This window comes from Diabrotica virgifera, chromosome 6, assembly GCF_917563875.1.
Source record: "Diabrotica virgifera virgifera chromosome 6, PGI_DIABVI_V3a".
NCBI classification, from domain to species: domain Eukaryota; kingdom Metazoa; phylum Arthropoda; class Insecta; order Coleoptera; family Chrysomelidae; genus Diabrotica; species Diabrotica virgifera.
Window position 1 is genome coordinate 54,774,022 of NC_065448.1, and position 27,006 is coordinate 54,801,027.

At 31.9% G+C, this 27,006-nt stretch overlaps 1 protein-coding gene across 5 annotated transcripts in view; it reads left to right on the top strand.

Annotated features, from left to right (window-relative positions):
* The window catches only part of LOC114343271 (heat shock protein 75 kDa, mitochondrial), a 331,103-nt gene extending 305,348 nt beyond the window's left edge, over positions 1–25,755 (top strand). For 4 of the 5 annotated variants that reach the window (XM_050654274.1, XM_050654276.1, XM_050654275.1 and 1 more), the window contains exons 10-13: positions 2,251–2,438; positions 16,121–16,352; positions 17,823–17,895; positions 25,485–25,755. In XM_050654274.1, the coding sequence (XP_050510231.1) occupies positions 2,251–2,438; positions 16,121–16,352; positions 17,823–17,895; positions 25,485–25,586 (595 nt within the window). In that variant the 3' untranslated portion in view covers positions 25,587–25,755. The remainder of the gene's footprint in view (positions 1–2,250; positions 2,439–16,120; positions 16,353–17,822; positions 17,896–25,484) is intronic. The other variant, XM_050654272.1, reaches the window with a different exon arrangement.
* The last annotated feature ends 1,251 nt before the right edge of the window (positions 25,756–27,006 follow it).

A 27,006-nucleotide genomic window follows, 5' to 3' on the forward strand; every position in this document is an offset into this window, starting at 1 on the left:
TATGATTCAATTTTGTGAATATGTATGTATGTATGTATGTGGAAAAGTTAAACCGATCTGAATTTTTTTTTGTGTTTTAAGGGGTTTCAGGGCCGATTCAGAACCGGTGTAGTTTGTGGCTTTTGATCACCCATAAGCCAGCTATAGGACTTGGTAGGTACAAAACGGCATATTTTTTGGGGGTATATATCTTCGGTTCAAGAAGAGACAGGAGAACCGCAAATACACCAAATCAATAGTGTTGAGTTAAGCTTTCAAATTGTATCTAAGCCGTTAGGATCAGAGATACACACCGCTCAGTGTATCCGAAAAACTGAAAAACTAAACTTTGAAAATTTTGGTTTTTCGACAATTACCTACTCAAAATTTCAACCTACGAATTGCACCAATAACTCAGCGTTTGTAGAAGGGCTCTAGGCGCATCTAACGGTGCATACCTCATATCCGGGAAAATTCGAATTTTTAAGTTATACAGGGTGTCTGCGTAACTTGGAACCATATGGGAAACTTTTTTAATATCAATTTTACGAAAAAAAGTCATTCTTTATAAAGTGCTCTGCATAGTCTAAAACCTAAGATGCAATCATCAGATATCAAATTTTGTCAACAGTATACGAGGTATGTCAAAAAATATAAATTTCGCTCAAGAGCAAACTACCTTTATATTTCAAAATATCAAAAAATTTTATTATGAAAAGTTATTTGTAATTAAAAACCATATTTAAATATGCAATAACAGCCTTCTACTTGAAAAAAAATTTCTGAAATTTTCCTAAATTACCGATCCCGAACATCATTTTTATTTATTAGACATGTAATAACTCTTTTATTAATAATTTTAGGAAAAAAAGTTATTCTTCATAAAAATCTGTGCATGGTCTAAACCTCAAGATGCAACCATCAGTTATCCAAGTTTGTTAATTTTATACGAGGTGTGTCAAATAATATGAATTTAGAAAGAATTTAGAAAGAATTCTTTCTAAATTCATATTATTTGACACACCTCGTATAAAATTAACAAACTTGGATAACTGATGGTTGCATCTTGAGGTTTAGACCATGCACAGATTTTGTGCATGGTGTGTCAAATAATATGAATTTAGAAAGAATTCTTTCTAAATTCATATTATTTGACACACCTCGTATAAAATTAACAAACTTGGATAACTGATGGTTGCATCTTGAGGTTTAGACCATGCACAGATTTTTATGAAGAATAACTTTTTTTCCTAAAATTATTAATAAAAGAGTTATTACATGTCTAATAAATAACAATGATGTTCGGAATCGGTAATCTGCAAGTTACGCAGACACCCTGTATGCTTCATAAGTATGATCAAATCTATTTCCTATGGGAAAAAACAGTTTTTCAAGCTCAATAATTCCTGTAATACCTTCAATTATAATACTTGACCTTAGATTTTAGATGCATCAGATACTACTTGTCAGTACGTTTCAAACTCATGTTTAGTGATCAAATGTCGCTTAAGCCGTTTAGAAGTTAATGAGCCACAAAAGTATAATCCAATTAACCATTATCCCCGAAATGGTTTATGTACTTGTAATGTTTACGACGCTAAATTTGATCGGGCAATCCGAGTTCATTTACCGGCCATCCCAATATTTTTTTTTCAATCTATTTCGAATAGAAGAAAGTCTAGTGTACATTCGATGTACACTAGATCATTATTGGGAGATAATGCGATAAAGGCGACCATTTATGAAGCTTAACGTGTCATCCAGAAACATTACATTCAACTTCATACATTTAATTTATAAATAACTTTGAAAAACTCCTGATACAAGAATAAAAAACCGCTAAACGCCGTAAAAATGAGTGGCGCATGTCCAGCTACAAAAGATCTGATATGAATATTACGTGGCTCGAAAATGTATTTTCATTTTGACGCAAAATAAAATTCTAGTGTTATTTTAAAAGATTTTTTCATATTATTTGCTAAATTAGAAGTAAACGCGCCACAAAAGAGCTTCAAAATTCAAACTGTATCAAAGTTACTCTTTTGTGGCGCGTTTTACTTCAAATTTAGCAAATATCATGAAAAAATCTTTTAAAATAAAACTAGAATTTTATTTTGCATCCAAATGAAAATACATTTTCGCGCCACGTAATATTCATATCAGATCTTTTGTAGCTGGAGTATTGTATGCGCCACTCATTTTTACTGCGTTTAGCGGTTTTTTATTCTTGTGTATTGTTGACGTTAAACTAACTTTTATAATATGTTTTAGCCGAACGTTAGCTGAGAACTCTCCTTACTATGAATCTCTGAAAAGTAGAAAACAAGAAGTGTTGTTCTGCTATGAACCTTATGATGAACTAGTCCTTATGCAACTTCAGCAATTCAAGGGTAACAAATTGGTTTCCGTTGAAAAGGATATGCGAGAGGATAAAAATGCTAATGATCTAACAAATTTAGGTAAGTAGAAATATAATTATTACGTGACACAACTCGGTCAAGTGTGACCAATAATCACGGTTCGACAGTAGTTTTCATGGTTGTTAATAATGATAACTGTTTTGAATACTACAAAAAGTTAGTTTTTTATAAATGTTTGTATACAGGATGCCTCAAAACAGTGGCGGCTCGTGGCTTTAGGGACAGGGTCGACAAGGTTTTGTCTCCTCAGATAGGTATGCCATCTAATTAAAAGGCTTCAATTTCATAGAAGATTTTTGGTTTTTATTTTTTTATTTTTTTTTTTGTTTTTTCTTCCTATAAATTTAGAACCTAAACCTGTTTATAAATTAACTCTAGTCTATGTTGTTTCGAAGTAGCAAAATGGGTCATTGTAAAATTTATTATTGTTTTGGAGAGGTTTTAAAAGTTTTTTTCTATTGACATTTGAGACAAGTTTGACATTCTCTCTTGTTTCATGGTGTTTGGACAATACGTTTTGACTCTTTTGAGACAAGAGAAATCCTGTTCATTTGAGGCAGAATTTTCCCACATTTGAGCACAATAATTTATTAATTTCGGTAACAGTTTGTTACACCTAATGAATTGCAGTATATAAAATTAAACATATTTTGTAACTTATTCCACCTTCCGAAAATATTTAGATCAGCATATAAAACTGTTAATCAATTTTCTTATTTTATTTGATTAAAGAATGATGGATAATTTTTAATGAACTTGTCTAATAGATATTTTGAAAATTCTTTGGAAATAATAATTGAGTTATCCTTCCACTCAAAAAGGTCCGGAACATTCTTTAAATAATCAAAATGTCAAAAAATGAAGAAAAACTTCGATTTTTTCTTCGTTTTTTGATTCTAACTTTCAAAGTATTCACTTCTGCGAAAAGTTACACTGGCATAAAAGTTGCGTAATTAAATTTCCTACAATATAGGATTGGTTAAAAATTTTAAAAAGTGTCATCCTTGTTGCAAAACTGCAATAATTGCGAAAAGAAACATAAAAAATGAGTATTCGCATTTTACGTTTTTCAACCATTTATGCTACACTTACGACCTTCATATTTTAACCAGAAAATGTTTATGGTATAATAAAACAATACTGTAAATTTCATTAAGATCGATTCAATACATTTTGCAAAATAATAATTTTGCAATCCAGCTTTTGCAAACAAAATTAATTTTTTCAAAATGTTGCAGTACTGACAATAAAGCAGATAGCAAGTTGAATTTTTTTTACATATAGAAGAAAGGTACAGTATTCTTCTATACGTAAAAATAAATTCAACTTGCTGTCTGCTTTATTTTCAGTTCTGCAACATTTTGAAAAAATGAATTTTTTTGCGAAAGCTGGATTGCAAAATCTATTGAACCGATCTTAATGAAATTCACAGTTTTTCTGGGTAAAATTATGAGGGTCCTAAGCGTAGCATAAACGATTGAAAAACGTAAAATGAGAATACTTGTTTTTTATGATTTTTTCGCAATTATTGCTATTTTGCAACAAGGGTGTCAATTTTTAAAAATTTTAACTAATCCTGTATTTTAGGAAATTTAATTACGCAACTTTTATGTCAGTGCAACTTTTCTCGAAAATGAATACTTTTAAAGTTATAATCAAAAAATGAAGAAAAAAATCAAATTTTTCCTTAATTTTTTGACATTTTGATTATTTAAACAATGTTCCGGACCTTCTTGAGTGGGAGGCAGTGGCGGCTTTTGGGGGTAGGCAGGATAGGCCGGGCCTACCCAATAATTTTAATAGCTTTAAAATAGAAAAAGATATATTCAAAAATTATGTTAAAGCATGTAAATAACTTTTAAATGTACTAAATCACTCAATACATGTCCATTAAGACAACTTTATTATTACCAAATTTACAGAAAGCATCGAATGGTATTCAGGCATTTTAAATATCATTTAATAGGCCCGCTCGGAGCTGGCCGACTCCGCTCACATACAGTGTTCCCAAACGAAAAAAAATAAAATCGGTAAAATGCTGTCAAAAATTCGTTAGATTGTGGAGCAAAATCGTTAGATTTGATATTAGCTTTGTTCGCACAGTCCATGACTGGTTTTTGACTCATGCGCATGCGCAGTTCCGTTTTCAAGCGCTTGAAAATGGAACTGCGCATGCGCTTCAGTCAGAAACCAATCATGGACTGTCTCCACGAACAAAGCTAATAATATTTAGTGATGCTGAAAATGAGAAGTTGGCATTGCTGGCTTGTTGACAACTTGACAAGTAACACAGTAACAGTAATGAAGTGGGAAAATACCTTAGAATATAAAATAAACAGCAAGGAGTCAGTCATATATCAACAACACCTTAAATTTCTAGCGGAACCAGCCATCTTGAACGTCTGTGGATGACTCATAAGTTTTTGTCAACGAGGTAGAAAGTGTTTGTGTATTGGATCAGCTGTGTGCATAGGCGTAACATCTGGTAAAGCTCCTGTATATGCAATCAATTAACTGAAGTTTTTAGTATAATAAAATGTTATTTAACTGACTTTTCAACAAAATATTATATTAATACGTATTTTCTCTTGATCTATAGATGTTTGTTTAACATCAAAGATGTAATAAAATCGTTAAGAATTTCTTTTCGTCCCTCTTTCAAAGGTACGTCACTGGAGTTAGAAAGCAAATCTGACAGCTGATCGCCATTTGCAACCTCCTTCCTGGCAAGAAGTCAGTTCGCATTGTACTCCCTCCTGGTTTTTTATATTCTAAGGAAAATACAAGATTACTCTGTTGCCAGATTTTCTTTTAGTGCATATTCGTTTTGTCATGTTCAGTTCACGCTAGTAAAAATTGTTTGTGTCTTATTTCTTCTCAGATTTAGGAATAAGTAAAAATTTTTATCTGAATATAAAATTCGTTAGAATTTCAGTCCATTTCGTTAGATCGGTAGAAAAGGGGCGAAATCGTTAGATCTAACGAATTTTCGTTAGGTTTGGGAACACTGCTCACATAAGATCTCCGTACAAAAAGCGTTCGAAGTGAAGCAGCTTGCCGGACAACGATTTTTATATTAGAGAGTTATCAAGTAACTCTATGAGAATACGGTAACGTTATAAATAACATGTAAAGTATACAGTAAAATAGCGTTACCGTATTCTCCTAGGGTTACTTGATAACTCTCTATTGTCGTGTTATGCCTGGTGGATAGGCCCGATTCAAACTGTCCTTCGCCCACTTCGCCGTGCCGTGCCTCGTTGCTACTTGTAACAATAATATTATCGAATTGTAACTGACAAATTTGCACAAAGCAAAGAGAGAAGAATAAACCTACTCTATAAATAATAAAATATGTAAACTATTTGTATATTTTAGTTCATAATTTGATTTAGTTTTAAAAATATAATTAAATGTAAATATGTTACAGTTACCTTCTAAGTATTTTTATAGTGTGGGAAATAGAGGTTGAACCTCGCAAAATGGACACAAGTCCGGTTTTATTTTATTTCTGGTATATCAAGGGGAGCTTATTATGAGACTAACTTTTTCTTAAAAAAATTTCGCCTCATAACTCCCATTTCATCCCTTTAAAGGGGGCAATTTGTGGTTTTTGCGAAACGTAGCCCATCCTATACATTTTGCAAAAAATTTACTTAACAGTAAAATTAAGAGGACTATATTTCCTACCATTTATTTCCCGACAGCATATGTCTATCATCCACCGTTTAGCGGGGGTGGCGCCCCAAAGTTGACAAATTTTTAAAAAAGATGTTTAAAAAAAATATTTTTTCCTAACTGTAATGAAAATTAAGAAGAAACCCTAGGAAAATTAATCACAAGTAAGTGGATGATTTTTTGGTATAGGTTTCGTTTAAGGGGAATTGCCTATTTTTTAATTACGGGGTGTTACATTTTAAAAAACCCCTTTTTATACCATCTGAACCGCCTATGCTATGTAGAGTAAAAAAACTTTCAGCGATTATCCATGTACTAGTGTTATTTACAAATTTCTATAATGCACCCCCATTTTTTTTCCGGAAGCACCCCCAAAAAAAGGAGAATTAATAAAGAAAGTGATTTTCTTGGAATCCTTCGCACACCATGCTCTTTATTAACCCGCCATTACACGCGCTATGAGGAAATCCCTCACCATATTTGTTTATAACCAATGAAATTGTGTAAACTAATACGATAACCTTAAGCACCCAGGAATGCCTTTAGCATGGTTTATGAGAGGGTATGAAAAAGTTATAGAATATTTCAGGCGGCCAGTGTGCTGTGTGATAGTTGAAAGAAGAGACATCCCTCTTCAAGTGAGGGAATTCCTCACTGCGCGTGCAATCACAGTAAAATCACGTTTCTGTTATCTCAAAGAAACTTTTAGGTTTTTATTTAATATTTAGGTAGGTTTAATTAAAATATTATTGTTTGGATTAGGTTAGGAACAGTGGCACACCGAGGGAGGCTTGGGGGTTAAAATCCCACCCAGAGCATATAGAAATATATATAAAAGAAAGTAGGAAAATGTAACTTGTCTTTCACAAATAATACAAAAAACTTTCGGTGTCAAAGCAAACCCCCCTCCCCCCCCCCCCCAGAGGAAAATTCTAGGTGCGCCACTGGTTAAGAACCCATTTTTAAATTTACCTATTCTATTTGGGAAATAAGCCACAATTTAACTTGAAAAATTGATTTTATTGACGTTTCGAAATCCACCTCGGATGTCATTATCAAAATACAAAATATTAATAGTTAATTACATAAATGCCACAAAGAAATAGCTTCAGAACAGTTTTTAATTTTAATTTGTATTTTTAGTAAAATGAATTCGCGTAAAGAACGTTAATTTCTTCAGTGGCTTGCTGAAATTGAAAATTAAGAAAACTTGCTTTTGATCTATATTATTTTTACTTTTTTTTGTTAAATTAATAAAAAAAAATTGGTTTACGAGACTTTCTATAATATGTGAGTACAACCCATTTTATATTTATACATGTTGACATTCATTCTTCCTCGAAATAAGTCGAATTTATGTAGGTGAGGGCGACGCTCATACGCGTGCAACCACGTCACAATAGAAGACGCGTGTAACGGCGGGTTAAAATGCTTATATCATTTTGTGCACGTTCTTATTACCCATGTATGGACAACAAAAGCGATTTCTTAATGCAACCCCTGTAGCCAAAAAAAAATAAATAAAAGGGGGTTGAAAAAAATTTAATTTTTGCTTTTTGACCCATATGGACATATGCTCTATCAATAGGGTTTTTCATAAATATATATGATTATTGCAACATCCCTGCGGAAACTACCCCTATCCTTGAAAATAAACTGCAGAAACTACCCCTATCCCTTGGAGAGCATGTTTTGACGATTTTCTCATTACCTATGCATTTTTTTAAAACAAACTTATACAGAATTAAAAACCACTATTTTCTCAACAAATAAGTCCCTATGCATTTTTTTCGTATAAGCAACCGTTACGGCACAGTGGCGCCGCAAACCTCAGAAATGCTTTGGCGGGCTCCAGTTTTTGTTTTTTTTTTTCGTCACCTATTCATTTTATGGATAACGTATACTTATGGAAAATAAAAGAACACACTGTCTGATACACATTATGACTTATGCATATTTTAATTTCTTTGCACCCTAAAACCACAGTGGTGGCCCAAAATCAATTTTTTATTATTTTCTTTATTAATTCTCCTTTTTTGGGGGTGGTTCCGGGGAAAATATGGGGATGCATTATACAAATTTGTAAATAACACTAATACATGGATAATTGCTGAAAGTTTTTTTTTACTCTAGCATAGGAGGTTCAAATGGTATAAAAAGGAGTTTTTTTAAAATGTAACACCCTGTAATTAAAAAATTTGCAATTGTCCTTAAATGAAACCTATATCAAAAAATCAGCCACTTATTTGTGAATAATTGCCGCAGGGTTTCTTCTTAATTTTCATTACAGTAAGGGAAAAATATTTTTTTAAAACATCTTTTTTTAAAATTTGTCAACGTTGGGGCGCCACCCCCGCTAAACGGTGAGTGATAGACATATGGTGTCGGGAAATAAATAGTAGGAAATAGTCCTCTTCATTTTACTATTAAGTAAATTTTTTGCAAAACGTACAGGAAGGGCTACGTTTCGCAAAAACCACAAATTACCCCTTTAAAGGGATGAAAAAGGGGGTTCTGGGGCGAAATTGTTTAAGAAAAAGTTAGTTTCTTAACGAGCACCCCTTGATATACCAGAAAAAAAAATAAAACCGGACTTGTGTCCATTTTGCGAGGTTCAACTTCTGTTTCCTACACTATTATACATAAAAATAAATTTATATTTTCATATTATGTATTATTATACATAGCTGTAATTTGCTGGCTTGGCCTACCCAACATTTTACCCCACCAGCCGCCACTGGTGGGAGGATAACTCAAATATTATTATACGAGTTACTTTCAAGCAATTTCTGCAAACAAATATGAGTCACCTCTCAACGTCCAAATTAATGTTAATAATATTTTTACAGATGCGCCCTGGTCTATAGGTACGTGTCTTGTTGCCGTTTGCAGATCACCGCTCGGTAGATTGTTTATCTGCCGTACTTGCCATTCAAATAAATACGGGGAATGTATAATTGGTTGCCTATCGGCTAATATTCCATAGCTTCTTAGTACAAGCAAATCGTCAATCTGGGGACGGCTTGCCGAAACAGGCCTTGAATTCACACAATCGCAATCGGGTGTATGGCTAGGATCATTAATTTGAAAAGCCTCTTACGCACAGCGCACATGGATCACTTATTAACGTATCGGATCGATGGAATTCTTTTAAAAAACAATGAATAAAATTTAGTCTGTATTATCTCACAGATATTTTTTTTATTTCACAGAAACGAATATCATCAACTCTGATTAACTTATATATTTAAAAAAAGTCTATAATGTGTCCATAAATGTGTGGGTCGGCACTGCCGACCCTGACCAGCCGTCACTGCCTCAAAACTTTTTTACTAGCACTTTAACGATTACATTGGGCTGCGTCATTTTTGGGGTCTTACTTTTATAGGTGATCTTCTATATTTCATACATGCTGAATTCAAAAATGTAACTGATTTTTCTCAATTAGATCAGGTTTATTTACTATTTCAAATTTTCTGAAAATCAAATTATCGAAATAAATGACAGGTTATCTTTTTATAAATGACATAATAGTATTATGGTTATTGTTTGAAAACAGATTAACATAAAAAAAGAGTGTGTGTACTTTATACGCACGTAAGAAGTTATACTTCTATTATTATGATTTCAACGAAATAAATATATATATTAAACAGCTTAATTGTATTTTTATTTAAATATTAAACTTATAATTCCAAAAATTAAAAATAACGTCAATGCGTCATTTTTTATGAACCGTAGCCACCCTGCAATTACTTTTCCCTTGAGGAATCATATTAAGTCTAAAAAACGTCAGATTTTCTACACAAATTTTTAATTTTCATCATATTTTAATAATAATGATCCTATTCCCAACGAATACAAATCCAAAGACACAAAAATTATAATAAATATAGAAAAGAGAAAAGTCCCAGATAAAAAATTCATTATTAAAATAATAGTAAATAATTATTTAAATCTGAAACTTTTCTTATTGGAACCCCTTTCTGGTAACATCCTTAATCTCTGACTTTTACAATTTATAAGACAAAAGACGACGAATACAGAAAACACAGTTTAGTTTCGTTTTGAGAGTTGTGCACGCAGCTTCACTGAGGACGTCGTCAGGCAGAAATAGATGTCTTGAGATTGTGTATCGCCTCTGAATTGAAAGGAAACATACACTGTCTTACACTATAATAAATATGTTTACTAAAAACACCAATATATTTTTTCCCACTACTTTATTTGCATTGATAAATACGTAACTTGAAAGATTTATTATAAGTAGTCTAAATGTGAGCTTTAAAAGTACGTCTTTATAGACATAAATGCGCCAAACATTTCTGTTTTTTTGTCTGCATACTTTCATCGAATTTAGACTCTTGCATGAGCTCCCTAATCTTAGGGCTATTAAAAATGCCCTCCTTAAAATTGGGGTTCTCATTTAATATTTCAAAGTTGCACCCCGTTCTATCCCAGGGAGTGCGGGTGGGGGAGTAATGTTTGGTATTATTTGACAAATTTTTGAAAAATATTGAATAAGTGTGTTTCCATTTTTGAATTAAATGTAAATTAGGCGAAATATTTGACCGTTCGGCTTCTTCTGGCACACACGATAGGATGAGCTCTTTTTATCAAAAATCCATGAACCTATTTTGATGTTTAATATCATATATTAACATTGATATACAGCAGGGGTGGCAAACTTTTTTTAGTAAGGGCCACAAAATATTTTTGGTATTACCGAGGGCCGCAATATTTGTTACCTCAACATATTCGAATTTTTAACTTTTTACTAATTTTGTTTAAGGGGGGGGGCATGGTTTGAAATCAACATTTCAAGCGCTTTTCTTGAATTTTGTTTGAAATTATGGTAGAATTATTTTATTATTAAATTAAATAAACATATTCAGTAGGAACAATTCAAAGATTATTCAAAAAAAATTAAAGACCAAATATGAAAAATAAGCCAACGATGGCAAATTTTTACAGGCAGCTCTAAAAAAAGGATTTTGCAGTAGAACTCGTCAATGGAGATCATATGAAATAAAAAATTCAAAAATATTGTATTAGCTTATGAGTTTCTCGAGGTTGAGTTTTTTAGTTTTAATGATTTTTGAGTTTTTGATATCAGAGTTACCTCACGAAATGTCTAAAACAAATCTATGAAAAATTTCAGGTGGATCTGTCAAGTAGGTAGTTTTTGAGTTACAATGTCTACCGCCTTTGACAAAAGCAGTTTTGAGAAAAACGCGTTTGGTTTGACAACTTTTATTTCAATTTGTTTTTTGTCTGTCAAATCGTAAAGTGATGCACGCCGGAATATGTTTTTGAATCGCAGAGCAATTTACAAAAGAGACGGGAACAGCTGTTGAACGTTTCTCATTACGCTCAAGCTACTACAAAGCGAGTCGAAGGTAGGGATATTAAACATGCTTTACATCCGGTACTTTACTACGGTCAAGCTGAAAATGTTAGAGAGTATTCTTGAAGTTTATTTATTTATTTATTTATGTACATTCATTTAAAATAATAAAAAAATCAAAAATTTCAAATTTTTCCAACCGTACCCCTCTCCCCTAAACAGCATTCGCACTTAATTAAGCATGGTATTTCCCTCAAATATATGTGTATCTATATATTTATTTATTTTTATTTTATCTATGAACCTATTTCTTTTTTCAATAATATTGTTCTGAAGCTATTTCCTTGTGGCATCTTATGCAATTTACTATTTTATTTGGGAATAAGCCACAATTTAAGTTTGAAATTAAATTTATTTGACGTTTCGATTTCCACGGAAATCGTTATCAAAATACAAAACATTAATACATTAACCATTTATTTAATTAGTTTAATTTATTAATGTTTTGTATTTTGATAACGATTTACGAAGTGGAAATGGAAACGTCAAATAAAAGTAAATTCAAACTTAAATTGTGGCTTATTCCCAAATAAAATAGTAAATTCTATTTTCACATTGCTATTAGTTACTTAAATATTTGAAGGGAAATTCTGTGCCCAAATAGATGCAAACACGCATCATACGTAATATGCAACACGCGTCATTTAAATCAAAATAAACAAAGTTATAAATATGAAAAATCTTATTCCCTTCATTGTTTTTGTTTTCTTTGAAAGGATTAAATAATATAAAAATATGCACGATGATTTAATCCTATTGAACGAATAATTAACAATATTAGTTATAATTGAAATGACGTTGGCGTTGACTACTTGCAAAACATTTTTGCACAATACCTGTTCATGGATTAAGCAGTGAAAAATAATAACTGATGTTCTGAAAATTGTTCATGGACGTAATCTTTAAGTTTTCTTGTTACACTTACTAGGGGGTGGTTACAGCGTTAATTTTAAATTTTCCAAACAGTTCTAGACTACTTTAAAAATATCGTTTCCATTTGTTGAAATTTCGTGGATTTCATTCAGGGAGCCGACAAAACTCTGCCCGAAACCCAAATAATTGCCCACGTTATGTTAAAAGTTTGCGGAAAAATCACCCGCTCCGAAAGTGTTAATTAATAGCTGCGTTATCTATATTTATTTATTAATATTAGCAATAATTAAAAAAATATTTAAATGAAAATAATTCACTTGTTTTCCGTGGGCCGCAAAAAAATGTATAAAGGGCCGCCTGCGGCCCGAGGGTCGCACTTTGCCCACCCTTGATATACAGTGTAACCCGCTTATTAGAATACCGGTTATAGGAATTTCCCGGTTTAAGGAATAAAAATATGAGGTCCCAAAACGTTTCTACTAGCTACCATTGATCGGATATTAGAATATCCCGATTATAAGAATACTTTTGTTTGGCACGAAGGCTATTCCAATAAGCAGGTTTGACTGTACTTATTTAAGGCTTTCGGTCAGTAGTCTCTCTGCCTCTCTCCTTCCAATATACACAACCAAAATTATACGGAATCATCTGATATTTTTTCTTATTTCGTGCGAATTAAAAAAAAACACACGAAGTCGAACATTATTTACTTTAAAGCAATTTAATATCAAATACATAACAATTAAATAAAACAATAAGGTATTAAAAAAACAAATTGAAACCAGTTGTTTTAAAGTCAGTAGCATAAAAAATTTCAATGTAAAACGAATAATGTTTAAATTGTTTTTATTTATTTTTTTGTTTTTTTTTTTGTAGTCATTGTTATCACCTCTAGTCCTTATACAAGCTTTAGTTTGCGTGGGCACGCTCCTAATTAAATTATCAACATTTTGTTGTGGTAGATTGCTCCATTCTTCAAGAGCAGCTTGTACTAGCCGTGCGGTGTTTTGTGGATTATCCCGGCGAGCTCTAATTTTTCTTTTAAGCATATCCCACAAATACTCTATAGGGTTAAGCTCGGGTGAGCAAGCAGGCCACTTCAAACAAGGGATACTTTCTGCTTCAGTGATGTCTCTAGTCACTCTAATGGTATGTGGAGGTCCATTATCATGCATGGAAATTAAATTTTCCCCTGTTGCACCTCTCCAGAGCCTAACTACAGGTTATCAACATACCTGTGAGCAGTTAAAGTTGATTGGTTGAAAATTAAATGAGTTTTTTTACGCATCACAATTCCTCTCCAGAACATTACACTTCCCTTTTTATATTTGTGAACAGATCTGACAGTTTTCGTTTTTGCTTGTCTTCCTCGACCTCTAAGTACACGATTTAGTGGGTCATCTGATTTTACACGAATCCTGACATTTTCTGAAAATACCACATTTTGTCAATTCCCAATGTTCAAGTTTTGGTGGTGAAGACACCAGCTTAGGCGATCAGTCTTGTGCTGCCTGGATAACTCGGGAACCCATAACTGTCTCCTGCTGTATACTTCTTGGCACGAACTCTTCTTCTTATTCTTTCAACTGAAACAGTTACACCTGTAGCTTCCAAAAGTTGCCTTTGGAGCTGCAGGTGAGAAATGGTTGGGTGTCTTCCAGCTGATTGAACAATTAAACGATTGTGGCAAGCCGTTATTACTTTTTGGCGATTTTCCCTTGCTTTATATTTGAGCTTTCCTAGTTCCTGTTGCACAGAACGGACTGTGTTACGCCTAGCTCTGCAGCTATGTCCCTCTGAGAACATTACTTGCTCCACAAGACCAATAATCTTCCTCCGTTGTAAGTTCTATAACCCCACATAAGGCATATTTTCGTTTTTGGACGCAAAAGTTAGTTTATTTATTTTCGTTCAATTTGCAACTCAAGCAAATAACCTATACGCTCTGAGCTTCGCTGGTGTCGCTCCTAGCGGTTACTAATTCAACTTTCACCGGTAATTTTTAAATTTATTATTTAATTGTTATCGCTTAATATTTACAACGCTAAAAAGTAATTAAATTGTAATAGATTTTTTTAAGATTTTGCTAATCATTTTGACGTTCTATTGATGAAATATTAATTTCTTACTTCGGATACTTTCACAATTATCATGTAGATGGCGCCAAGATTAATTTATAATTACATATTACAGAACATTAAAAAACGCATATTCAGTATTTAAAACGTAAGTATATTTAAGGTAAAAATATAAACCACAGCTTTGATCAACTAATATTTTTTATAATTAATGTTTTTAATTTTAATTTAAAATTAATCACTTTGACATTTATGTCAAATTTCCGGTAAACGTTTACAGACTTGTCACTACTGGCGCTCACGAATTTATAAATATCCCCTCTACGTACGAGCTCACAGCGTATACCGTACCGAGCTGTACTATCTGATTGTCTTATCGATTTGTTTATTTTCAATAAAAAACCTTTATTCTTCGCAACAATAACAAGTTTTTTCAAAAAAAATATTGCTTTGAAATACATGGTGATTCCATATAATTTTGGTTGTGTGTATTTCGTTTTGCGCAAGCTTTTCCAATATCCGCATTCCATGTTCATGCTCTTCTGCCTCTTCGTCGTTTTTATGCGATTCACCTTTCCATACCATCTTTATAGTTCTACCTTCACTGATTCTCGCCATATGGCTGAACCGAGATAACAGTTTCGTTTCAAGTCTTTCTAAGGTTATTCTGATACCGCACGTTTCACGTATTTCTTCGTTTCTTCTACGACCACGTTTCAACACCACGGTTACCGGTCGCAAATATCGCATTTAACATGAATTTTACTACGAATTTTGTTGTTCACTGTCCACGTTTCACTACCGTCTAGTAGTACCGGCTCGTACACAGTTTTAAATACTTTCATTTTTGTTTTTAGGCTTACTTCATTTTTCCTAATAAAACTCTTATTTAGTATGTACATAGTATACTTTTGTTGCACTCATTACCCTGCTGTTTATTTCTGGTTCTATATTTCCTTGTCCATTCATTGTTGATCCTAGATACTTGAAGTCCTCTACTTATTGTGTAATGGTCTCATTATTTAGCTTTACATTTATATTTTCTTGAGTTTTCGAAAAGTTTCATTCCAAATATTCTCGTTCACTTACAAGTTTTTTTATGATTTTGCTTCAATTACCAGTACAGTACAAGTCATCGGCACATCAACTCTGGCACGTATACTTGTTGAAGTTTATACACCCCAACCCTAGTTCTATTTACCTTACCTCTGCATTCTTTTGCAATTTCGTCCATTAGAGTGATGAATAACAAAGGACTCAGGACACCACCTTGCATTACACCTGTCCTTGTATAGAATTCTTGAGATGAGCGGTTAATCGTTCTTACATTATTACGTGTACATTTATACTCTTTATTGCTTGGATTAGCTTGGGTTTCATATTTCTACGGCGTAATATTTTCCAAATCTTGTTACGTGGTGCACGATCAAACGCTTTTTCCAAGTCCACAAAACAGAGAAACAACTTACTGTTATGCTCTAGGGCTTTTTCTGATAACTGTCTCACCGTGAATGTGAGATCAGTTGTACCTCGGCCTGGCCTAAAGCCGTATTGACTGTCATCCAGTGTGGCCTCGATATTTTCCCTCAGCTTTTTCACTAGTATTATTTCGTAGATTTTACTAGCACACAAAAAGGGTGATATAAATAACATTGATATTTATTATTATTACTTTTTTTTTGTAGGAGACGATAGTTTAAAACGTAGTGAAATTAACGACTTGTCAGCATGGATAAAAGAAAAGTTAGGTGATAAAGTTGCAGCAGTAACAGCTACCAGTCGTCTAGAAAGTCATCCATGTGTTGTTACTGTAGAAGAGATGGCAGCTGCTAGACATTTTATCAGAACACAAAGTCACAGCGTTTCAGAAGACAGAAGATACGCCATTCTACAACCTAAATTTGAAATTAATCCAAAGTAAGTATTTTAAAACATAATCAAACATTTTTTTAACATCCCCACTCTTATTACAATCGATCTACATAATCGCAACCTAAATGTTTAGGTAGATAGACAATAAATAATAGGACTGACAATTTAAGTGTTATTACAGACAGCGGGGCATCCGATGATGCATCCCTTTTTTAAACCTAGTCTTCAATATAGACTATATTTGTCACATAATAATATTATGTGACACAAAGTGTGGTTTTGTAAAATATTCAACAAAAATACATTTCATTATACAGTGAGCACGTAAAGGTTGGAATAAATTAATTTTTTCGTAAATGGTCAATTTTGGAAATAAATCCCGAAACAGGTCGATTATTATTTTTAAATTATGATTTTTGGGCATATTTCATACTAGTGACGTCATCCATCTGGGTGTGACGGCGGAGTCGATGATTTTCTAAATGAGAATAGGGGTCGTGTTGATAGTTCATTTGAAAGCTTATCAAATTCTCTCTATTCAGTAATATAATCATTAACATAATTATTTATACAGGGTGTCCAAAATCATTTTTTTAATTAAATATTAATTGAGACAAAAAGAAGAATGTATGTAATTTATTTAATTCAAAATACATTTTACTGCTTTTATTACGTAACAATACTAGGAGTTACATGGTTCTAACCGATGAAGCCATCCATCAAGACGCTGGACTAACATTATATACATTGAGTATTAATCTAACGGTACTCTTTGTTTTAAACCTCGAACTGTATGCGGTTTATTCACTAACTATTTTGCGAACACATTCAGATGCATTTAAGTTTCTCCGTATGTTTTTTCGCGCACTTTTTGATACCATCTTTGACGTAGGTATGTTAGTCCGACGTCTTGATCATCGGTTATGAACCATGTAACTCCTAGTATTGTTAAGTAATAAAAGCAGTAAAATGTATTTTGAATTAAACAAATTACATACATTCTTCTTTTTGTCTCAATTAATATTTAATTAAAAAAATGATTTTGGACACCCTATATAAATAATTATGTTAAAGATTATATTACTGAATAGAGAATTTGATAAGCTTTCAAATGAGCTATCAACACGACCCCTATTCTCATTTAAAAAATCATCGACTCCGTCATCACACCCAGATGGATGACGTCACTAGTATGAAATATGCCCAAAAATCATAATTTAAAAATAAAAATCGACCTGTTCCGGGATTTATTTACAAAATTGACCATTTACGAAAAAATTCATTTATTCCAACCTTTACGTGCTCACTGTATAATGAAATGTATTTTTGTTGAATATTTTACAAAACCACACTTTGTGTCACCCTGTACGATCTTGAAATGGAAAGTAATTATGACGAGAACTACATCTAATATAGTGTACAAAAAACACGTGTGGTATTTGTTTACTTTTTGATTAACGTTATTTTGTATTTACTAACTGATTATCATATTTAAAATTTATATTTACTTTTCAGACACCCGATTATCAAGAAAATGTATACCTTGATGGGCACAAATCCAGTACTAGGTGAATTGTTAGCGAAACAGGTAAACAGTAAATTTATGTAATATAATAATATATCATTTTAAATCGTTATCTTTAGTGATAAACAATTTTATGTGAGTATTTTGTCACTAAACATAATCAAAATTTGTTGCAAAAAATGACTAATTTCCGTTGTCGTTTTCTTATATTTTTAGCGTTTTCACAATTATCCCATCTTTTCCTGGGAATTTGTTATTCTTCATTTCCTTAAGTGCACTTCGTATTTCATTCTTACTTATTTCTGGTTGAAAGTCCTTAATAGTGTTTTTTATTTTTACTTTTAATTTACTTAAATGTTCTTTTGTAGAATTCTTACGTTTTATTTGTACAGTTTCGTTTATACAGGGTGTTTCATTGGGAAACTAACATACGTGAACTGTAGAAAGAGGACAGGCAGTCTCAAAAATACCATACTTAATGGGTCTTACTTCATTAATAACAAAGATACTGGGTGTTTTATCTATTTTGCCATTTTCTTATTTGGTTCGACTTTTTAACCACAGTGTATATTTATTTTATATTTGACACGCAAAAATAACACCCTGTACATTAAATTTTCTTAAAATGGATTTTGAATTTGAAAAGAGGATGAAAAACTAAATTTAGTGGTGTACTTTGAATTTTCGGCAAAATGATTTCTTTGGTAAAATTTTGAATTTGAATTCTGAAATTATGTGAATTGCGAGAGCTTGAAGTAGAAAAAATTGAAATACGACTTACAACTTGTTAATCACACTGTATATTTATTTTATATTTAACACGCGAATATTCATTAAGGTGTCCAATCAATTAATTTATTTACAATTATAAAAAATCCAGGGCTGGATTAAAAAATATTGGAAAAATGTTCCGACCCAAAAAAACACCCTGTATATTAATTTTTTTAAATGGATGTTGCATTTGAAAAAATGATGAAAAACTGAATTTAGTGGTATATTTTGAATGTTTGTCAAAATAATTTTTCTGGTAAAATTTTGAATTTGAATTCTGAAATTATGTGAATTACGAAACTCGAAGTAAATAAATATTAAAACATGACTTAATTTTAATTAACACCATAATTTAATCTAAATTGGTAAAATATTAACGTTTTGACACATAACAATAATTTTTAATGGTGGTAATTTTGAATATGTACTTTAGTTTATTTTGAATAGTTATTATCGTGCAAATTTTCGCTGTTTTGTTTTAATTTTTGATACTTTGTTGATTAAAGTGATGTATTTTTTATTCACTGTATTTTTTATTGACTCTTTATTATTTATTCATTATTTAAAGATGAAGATTCGCTATTAACTATTTGTCACAAATAATAAAAAAAACACTGAAATGTTAACATTTTACCAATTTAGATTAAATAATGGTATTAATTAAAATTATGTCGCACTTTAATTTTTTTCTACTTAGAGCCCTCGCATATCCCCTAATTTCAGAATTCAAATTCAAAATTTGACAAGAAAAATCATTTTGTCGAAAATTCAAAGTACACCACTAAATTTAGTTTTTCATCCTCTTTTCAAATGCAAAATACATTAAAAAAATTAATGTACAGGGTGTTTTTTGTCTCGGAATATTTTTACAATACTTTTTAAATTGGGACCTGGATTTTTTATAATTGTAAATACATTAATTGATTGGACACGTTAAAGAATATTCGCGTGTTAAATATAAAATAATTATACAGTGTGGTTAACAAGTTGTAAGCTGTATTTCAATTTTTTTACTTAGAGCTCCCGCAATTCACATAATTTCAGAATTGAAATTCAATATATTACCAAAAAAATCATTTTGCCGAAAATTCAAAGTACACCACTAAATTTAGTTTTTCATCCCGTTTTCAAAGGCAAAATCCATTTTAAAAAAATTTAATGTACAGGGTTTTTTTTAGGGTCGGAACATTTTTCCAATATTTTTTAATCCGGAACTGGATTTTTTACAATTGTAAATAAAGTAATTTATTTTACACCTTAAAGAATATTTGCATGCCAAATATAAAATGAATATGCAGTGTGGTTAAAAAGTTATGAACCAAATAAGAAAATGGCAAAATAGATAAAACACCCAGTATCTTTGTTATTAATGAAGTAAGACCCATTAAATATGGTATTTTTGAAACGGCCAAGTGTCCTCTTTCTACAGTTAACGTATGTTACTTATACTTTCCCAATGAAACACCCTGTATAAGTGATCTCTATCTTTTCTTTGTAATTTATACAGGGTAATCAACTTTTTTTACAAATTTTTTATATCTATTGTTAAGAAAGGTACAGTTCTTCCACTCTATCTTTTTCCATGCATGAAATTATTCACGAATTACTTTTTCTACTAGGTCTTTTTTTACTCACAGAGAAACTAGTATCGCAAAATTAAGCCGCTTGTCCATAGAAACCACAATAAATTAAACAAGAATAAACAATACGGCATGTCTTTGATACCTTGTTTACTATAAATTTTGACGTTTATCATTTTCAATGGCAGTGGCATTAGCGCATTTGTTGTGTATATTGAACTTATAACAAAAGATGAAGTAGTTTTTAAAATCGACGCTAAATAGATTAAATAGCGATCATTCTGAAATTATCTCAATATCTGATAATGTTATTAAACAAATTGCCTTAAAGGCAAATGTTTAAGAACCAATTAAAACTTTTGTACCCATAATTGTTGAGAGTTTTAATCACATACAATTGAGTGGCATTTATTATCTTCATATATCCTAATCAGGACTGTCTAGAGATAAACTTTTCAATGGGAATTGCCATACTATATGATTAAAACAATGTCCATCAGATAACGGTATTTTATGTAGGTACATTTGAAGTAATAGTCTAAGAGCTAGTGAACCCTCCGACTAACGATCGTCCTGTAAGGCTAGAAATTTGTCTAGTGATAATTCATAGCACACCAAGGCTAAAAACCATGACCTGGCAGGCATCAGCCGTGCACGTGTATCTACCAGGTGAATCGAAAAGTGCAAATTTAGGGGGTAAAATAAACTTTCTCCTGTAAAGTTTAAATTTAAGTATGTGTTTGAGTAAGTCATTTAGAAGAAATGTGTACAATGACAGGCGATTCTGAAGAGCATAAGACCTTGCCAGGCGAGGGGAAAGATTAGGGGTTTTTCCTAAAATTATCTTTTTTGCATCGAACAATGTTTTTTTTAGGTTTTTTGAATCATTCCAAACAGAAAAGGTCTTTAGTGACTTTTCTTTTAGGTTAATAGTTTTTGTTATATAAGCGATTAAAAAATTTGAAAATTGCGAAATCGGCTATTTTTAACCCTAAATCGGACATTTAACTAAAAATTTCAATGTTGCCAAGGTAGATAGATATTCTTTAAACATTGATTGATGAAATCTCGAAGAGTTGTTTGCAATACATTATCGAAAACCTCTTTGTTTTTTAATTGCTAATCAAGCGGGCGCGACACTGTAGTATAAATGAGGACGTTTGAGTTTGCATAAATTCATTATCTCGAGAATGGGCAAATTTGAAGACAAATCCTCAGACAGGTCGATTTTTATTTTTAAATTAGGACTTTTTGGCATATATATATATATATATATATATATATATATATATATATATATATATATATATATATATATATATATATATATATATATATATATATAATACTAGTGACGTCATCCATCTGGGCGTGATGAGATAATCGATGATTTTTTAAAATGAGAGTAGGGGTTGTGTGATTGCTCATTTGAAAGGATATTTAATTCTCTATTCAGTAATATAAAACTTAACATAATTATTTATACAGGGTGTACAAATAATTTTTTTCTTCTTTTTGCCTAAATTAATTTAATAAAAAAAAAATTTTTGTACACCCTGTATAAATAATTATGTTAATGTCTATATTACTGAATAGAAAATTAAATAACCTTTCAAATGAGCTATCACACAACCCCTACTCTCATTTAAAAAAATCATCGATTACGTCATCACGCCCAGACGGATGACGTCACTAGTATTATATATATGCCAAAAAGTTCTAATTTAAGAATAAAAATCGACCTGTCTGAGGATTTCTCTTTAAATTTGCCCTTTCTCGAGATAATGAATTTATGCAAACTCAAACGTCCTCACTTATACTACAGTGTCGCGCCCGCTTGATTAGCAATTAAAAAACAAAGGGGTTTTCGATATTGTATTGCAAACAACTCTTCGGGATTTCATCAATAAATGTTTAAAGAATATCTACCTACCTTGGCAACATTGAAATTTTTAGTTAAATGTCCGATTTAGGGTTAAAAATAGCCTATTTCGCAAGTTTCAAAATTTTTAATCGCTTATATAACAAAAACTATTAACTTAAGAGAAAAATCACCACAGACCTTTTCTGTTTGGAATGATTCAAAAAACCTAAAAAACTTTGTTCGATGCAAAAAAAAATACTTTTAGGAAAAACCCATAATCTTTCCCCTCGCCTGGCAAGGTCTTATGCTCTTCAGAATCGCCTGTCATTGTACACATTTCTTCTAAATGACTTACTCAAACATATACTTAAATTTAAACTTTACAGGAGAAAGTTTATTTTACCCCCTAAATTTGCACTTTTCGATTCACCTGGTAGATACACGTGCACGGCTGATGCCTGCCAGGTCATGGTTTTTAGCCTTGGTGTGCTATGAATTATCACTAGACAAATTTCTAGCCTTACAGGACGACCGTTAGTCGGAGGGTTCACTAGCTCTTAGACTATAACCTTTTCAAAATATATAGTAATGCATGATAAGCTAAATGAAAAAAATTGTTTTTCGAACTATTGTAAGCATATATATCTTAATATCACATTTCTACAAAGAAAACATAGATTGTACATTGCGATAAATTTTTGTATAATAATTAGGCATTCCAAATCACGTGATATAATATGGCTGCTGGATGGCGAAACTGTCATCCATAGGCGTATCCAATGTTTAAACCACTTCATATTTAATTTGCTATCACAATTTCACAAATTTCGCTACACAATTAACAAAAAAAAAACAAAACCAAACAGGATATTCTTTACAAATTTGTCAATATTCAATGTAAACATTAGATACGCCATGACCACCCCCCTTAACTATGTCTATATGGCCATGTCAGTTTAGCCATCCACCGACCACCACTGACAGTTCATTGGAATCCCTAATTCCTTTTCTTTATGACAAAACATTTATATTACATGAATCATTCATTCCTCGGAATATTCGTAACTTCATATTTTATTTCTACACAGAAGCGTACTGATAAATCAGCGGGCCCTGGTTCCAGTTGGAATGCGGGCCCCCTCCCAAAAAAACACACATTGTATATCAAAAGTTTTTAATAAACATTAAATATAAAAACATAAAAACTCAAGCTAATTTAAAACAGTAAAATAATATTAATCCTATCGTTTTTCATACTGACATGATTGATCACTTTACTCCAGCCGTTTTTATACCTAAATAATGAAATTCAAAAATTTTCTACATTTAAGGCCTGGATCCCGCGTACCAAAAAAAAGTTTATTAATAGCAAGCTGAAAATTTGTTAATAGCTTAACGGTGTCTATTCGGACAAACTTTGATATATGGGAACACTGGAACAGGGGAAGTTTTAATTGTGGAACGTGATTTTAATTATGGAACTAGTGGTTCCACTAGTTCCACAGTGTGAAAACTAGTAGGTTGTTTTTAAGTTCATTCAATAGCAAACTTTATACAATATATGAAAAAATGTTTGTCCGACAAATATGTAAAGGCATTTTAATAAGTCCCACACGTAGAACATGTCAAATGACAGGAATTATGTTGGTGATAGATAGCAAGGTAGCAGTCTGATTTTTACATGAGAGTTTAATGAAACGGTAACAAATCAATTGGAAGTTCTGTCCGACAAAATACATGGGATGTTTTCGTAGTATGACGTTCGAATCCTGTAACCTGTTCCACAATTAAAACTTCCCCTGTTCTAGTGTTCCTGTACATTAAAGTTTGTTCGACTAGACACCGTTAAGCTATTAACAAATTCTATTAATAAACTTTTTCTGGTTCGCGGGATCCAGGCCTGTCCAGTCATAATTAAAAACCTGAATATCGGAAAACAGCTTTTAAAAAATGAACATTAGATGCATTTATTTATATCAACAAAATAGATTCTCAAATTGCACATATTATATCATATTATGTATGATACATTTATAAATAAGTTAAATAATTACAAACAAACCTCTAGGAGTAGGGAGCTAAAACGCTTAAATAAAAAATAGCAAAAATAAAACCTTGGATAACGGTGGGGTAGATATATTTAATCAAACGACGAGATCTTCTTAAAAAGAAATGAATAAAGCAATTTTCGCCAACACTTAGGGATAGGCGCAAATTTCGGCTCCAGTGTATTTTAAATGCATACATTTTTTTCGAATCCTGAGAAAACTAATAGGTATTTTTTTTTAATTTAAACGCAGAATGAAAGATTACGTTATTACCGAGGGCAGAAAGTCCCTGAAAACTTCTATGATGTTTATTTTAATAATTTAAAGGGGTGAAATTAAAAAGAGAAAATTGAGTGTGATTTTTAATTTCAAATATCTCATTCAAAAGAAACTTTTTATTTATTCTAAGGGATTTTTGGCCCTCGGTAATAAGCTGGCAGTAATAAGATAGCCGGTGGTATCCAATAGATGCCGTACAGCGTGTATTGGAGACCACAGCCTTAGATCTAGCTTTTAGGTATTTCAAACTGTAACTGTACTGATTAAACGTACTAACTGCAGTGGCTGCTTCCACACATGAAGGGCGATAGTTCTGGTTGTCCTCATTTTTGTCTATATTTAGAATTTAATTTCAGTTATTTTATAAGAATAAAATTATCTAAAAGTAGGTAAAAGCTGAAGAATGAAGGTGCTATAAATACGAACAAAAGGAGCATCGAGCGTGTAATTTATTGTCTTGGGATTATTTTTGTAACCCCCCGTATAAAACTTACATTGAATATCTCAATTTCCAAATTTGTATAACTTTGTAGTTTACAACAACTATTCATGGATCGTGCTGATATAAACACAAGTGTTTGGGTTAGTAGGTACAGGCGGTTATTCTTTAAACAAGTGTTGAAACCAGGGCTTCCGATTGAGCAGGTAAAAAGAGTACAGAACCTGACATAAGCGTTTCCTATGTTTCTTAATAAATTTTGTTTTCAAATTTTTTGATAAATAGGTATTATTCGTTTTTATTTATAATTACCTACACAAAAACAAAAATTTATTAAGCAGTTACATTTCCCAACGTGTACTTTTGTAGTTCAAAATGGCCCCATCAAATTATAAAAAGAAAACGAGACAAAAAGCGTAGTAGAGCAGGCCCCTGCGGGGTCCGGGCCCTGGTTCCGCGGAACCCGCGTGTACTGAGTATTGTGATTGAGTAAAACTTAGAGTGTGTCAGAAAAAGTTGAAGGGAGATACGATAAAATAGGAGGAAGTAAAAATATTGAGTGCAGTGACTGTAGGGGGCAATTGATTGTATCCTCCGTCACATGGTAACGCGACGGTTAAAATCACTAGTATATTATAAATTTATATATTAACAGACTTTTTTCTTTTCAGTTATTTGCAAACTCCATGGTAGGAGCTGGCCTAGTAGAAGATCCTCGAACCCTATTGACATCAATGAATGATCTACTGGTGAAAGCTCTGGAGAAACATTAGACTATTTAAATTAAGATTTTTATTACATTTGCTCATTCCTGTAAATATGTTTTTTCTGTTATAAGATTCTCATAATAGCAAATTAACAGTTAAATTTGTTTTTGAAGTCAACTTTCCGATAACTTGTTTGTAAAATATTCCATTGTCAAAATATAAATAATTTTTTTTATATTTGTCTTTTGTATTTTGAAAAATGAATATTAGCATCGTCACAACGACGTTACAACAATATTACAAATGTTATAAAATACAATTAAATCTGGTCCTGGTAGTTGATCTGTGCATAACATGTAGATATGACTCTTATTATATAATACAATCAAGGAAATAAGGAAACTTACAGAAATTGGCAGCGTAGACGATAGTTTCGAAGTAGTAAAACAGCTCACATACCTGGTAGTACAGATAACTGGGGACGGCAGCTAGGAAGAGGAAACACGAAAATGGATAATGCTTGCTAACAAAGTATACCTCTTTCTGTCGTAGGTATTTGAATCCAAAAACATCCATAGGGAAGTAAAGTTCAAAGTATATAACACTATCACACGACCAGTAGCAACTTATGGCTTAGAAACATGGATCATGACAGAAAAGACAATAAACCTTAACAATACTTTTGAAACAAAGATATTGAGATGGTTGATGGATTCGACCGTTACTTGATGGAAGTTCATTTTATCTAATAATAAAACACTGAAAACGTTTGTTTTCTATACTTCCACAAAATTTACTACAACTATGTGACTACAGCTGTTTCGGCAGAGTGCCTTTCTCAAGTGATTTAGTTTACTGTGGGTTTGCTTTTTAAAGTCTTTAACTGAAGAGGTTGAGGAGTGGGGAGCTGTTTGTTTCGAGTTGGTCATTCAGAATTATATCTGTATTTTTCAATTTATTAATTTCCATAGATTCTAATAAAGATAGCTTAAGGCCTTTATTTTGAATATGCAGAGTTTGAAACTGTTCATTAAAAGAATGATTGTGATCTAGAAGGTGAAGTGCGTATGTAGAAGTGTCTGTTTTTCTATTGTTGAAAGGCCTTTTGTGTTCTGCTATCCGTTTGTCAAAGGTTCTGCCAGTTTTAGCGATGTAAGTTTTCGGACAGTCACCACAAGTTAGTTTGTAAACACCACTCTGTAGTTGTTTTCCCTTTCGGCTCTTATTGTTCTTAATATATTTGCTTAAGTTGTTAGTTCTGAAAGCTGGTGTTATTCCTTTCTTTTTTATGTATCTGGCTATTTTTGTTGTTATCTTGCTAGTATATGTGATAGAGCAGAAGGTACTGGGTTCTTTTTGTGGTGGTACTAATTTCAGAGCTTTCTTATGGAGTTTTTGGTTTAAAATTTTGTTAATTGTTTGTTCGTTATAGCCATTGTTTACTGCTATTTGTTTAATGATGTTCAGTTCTATCTCGAAGTTATTT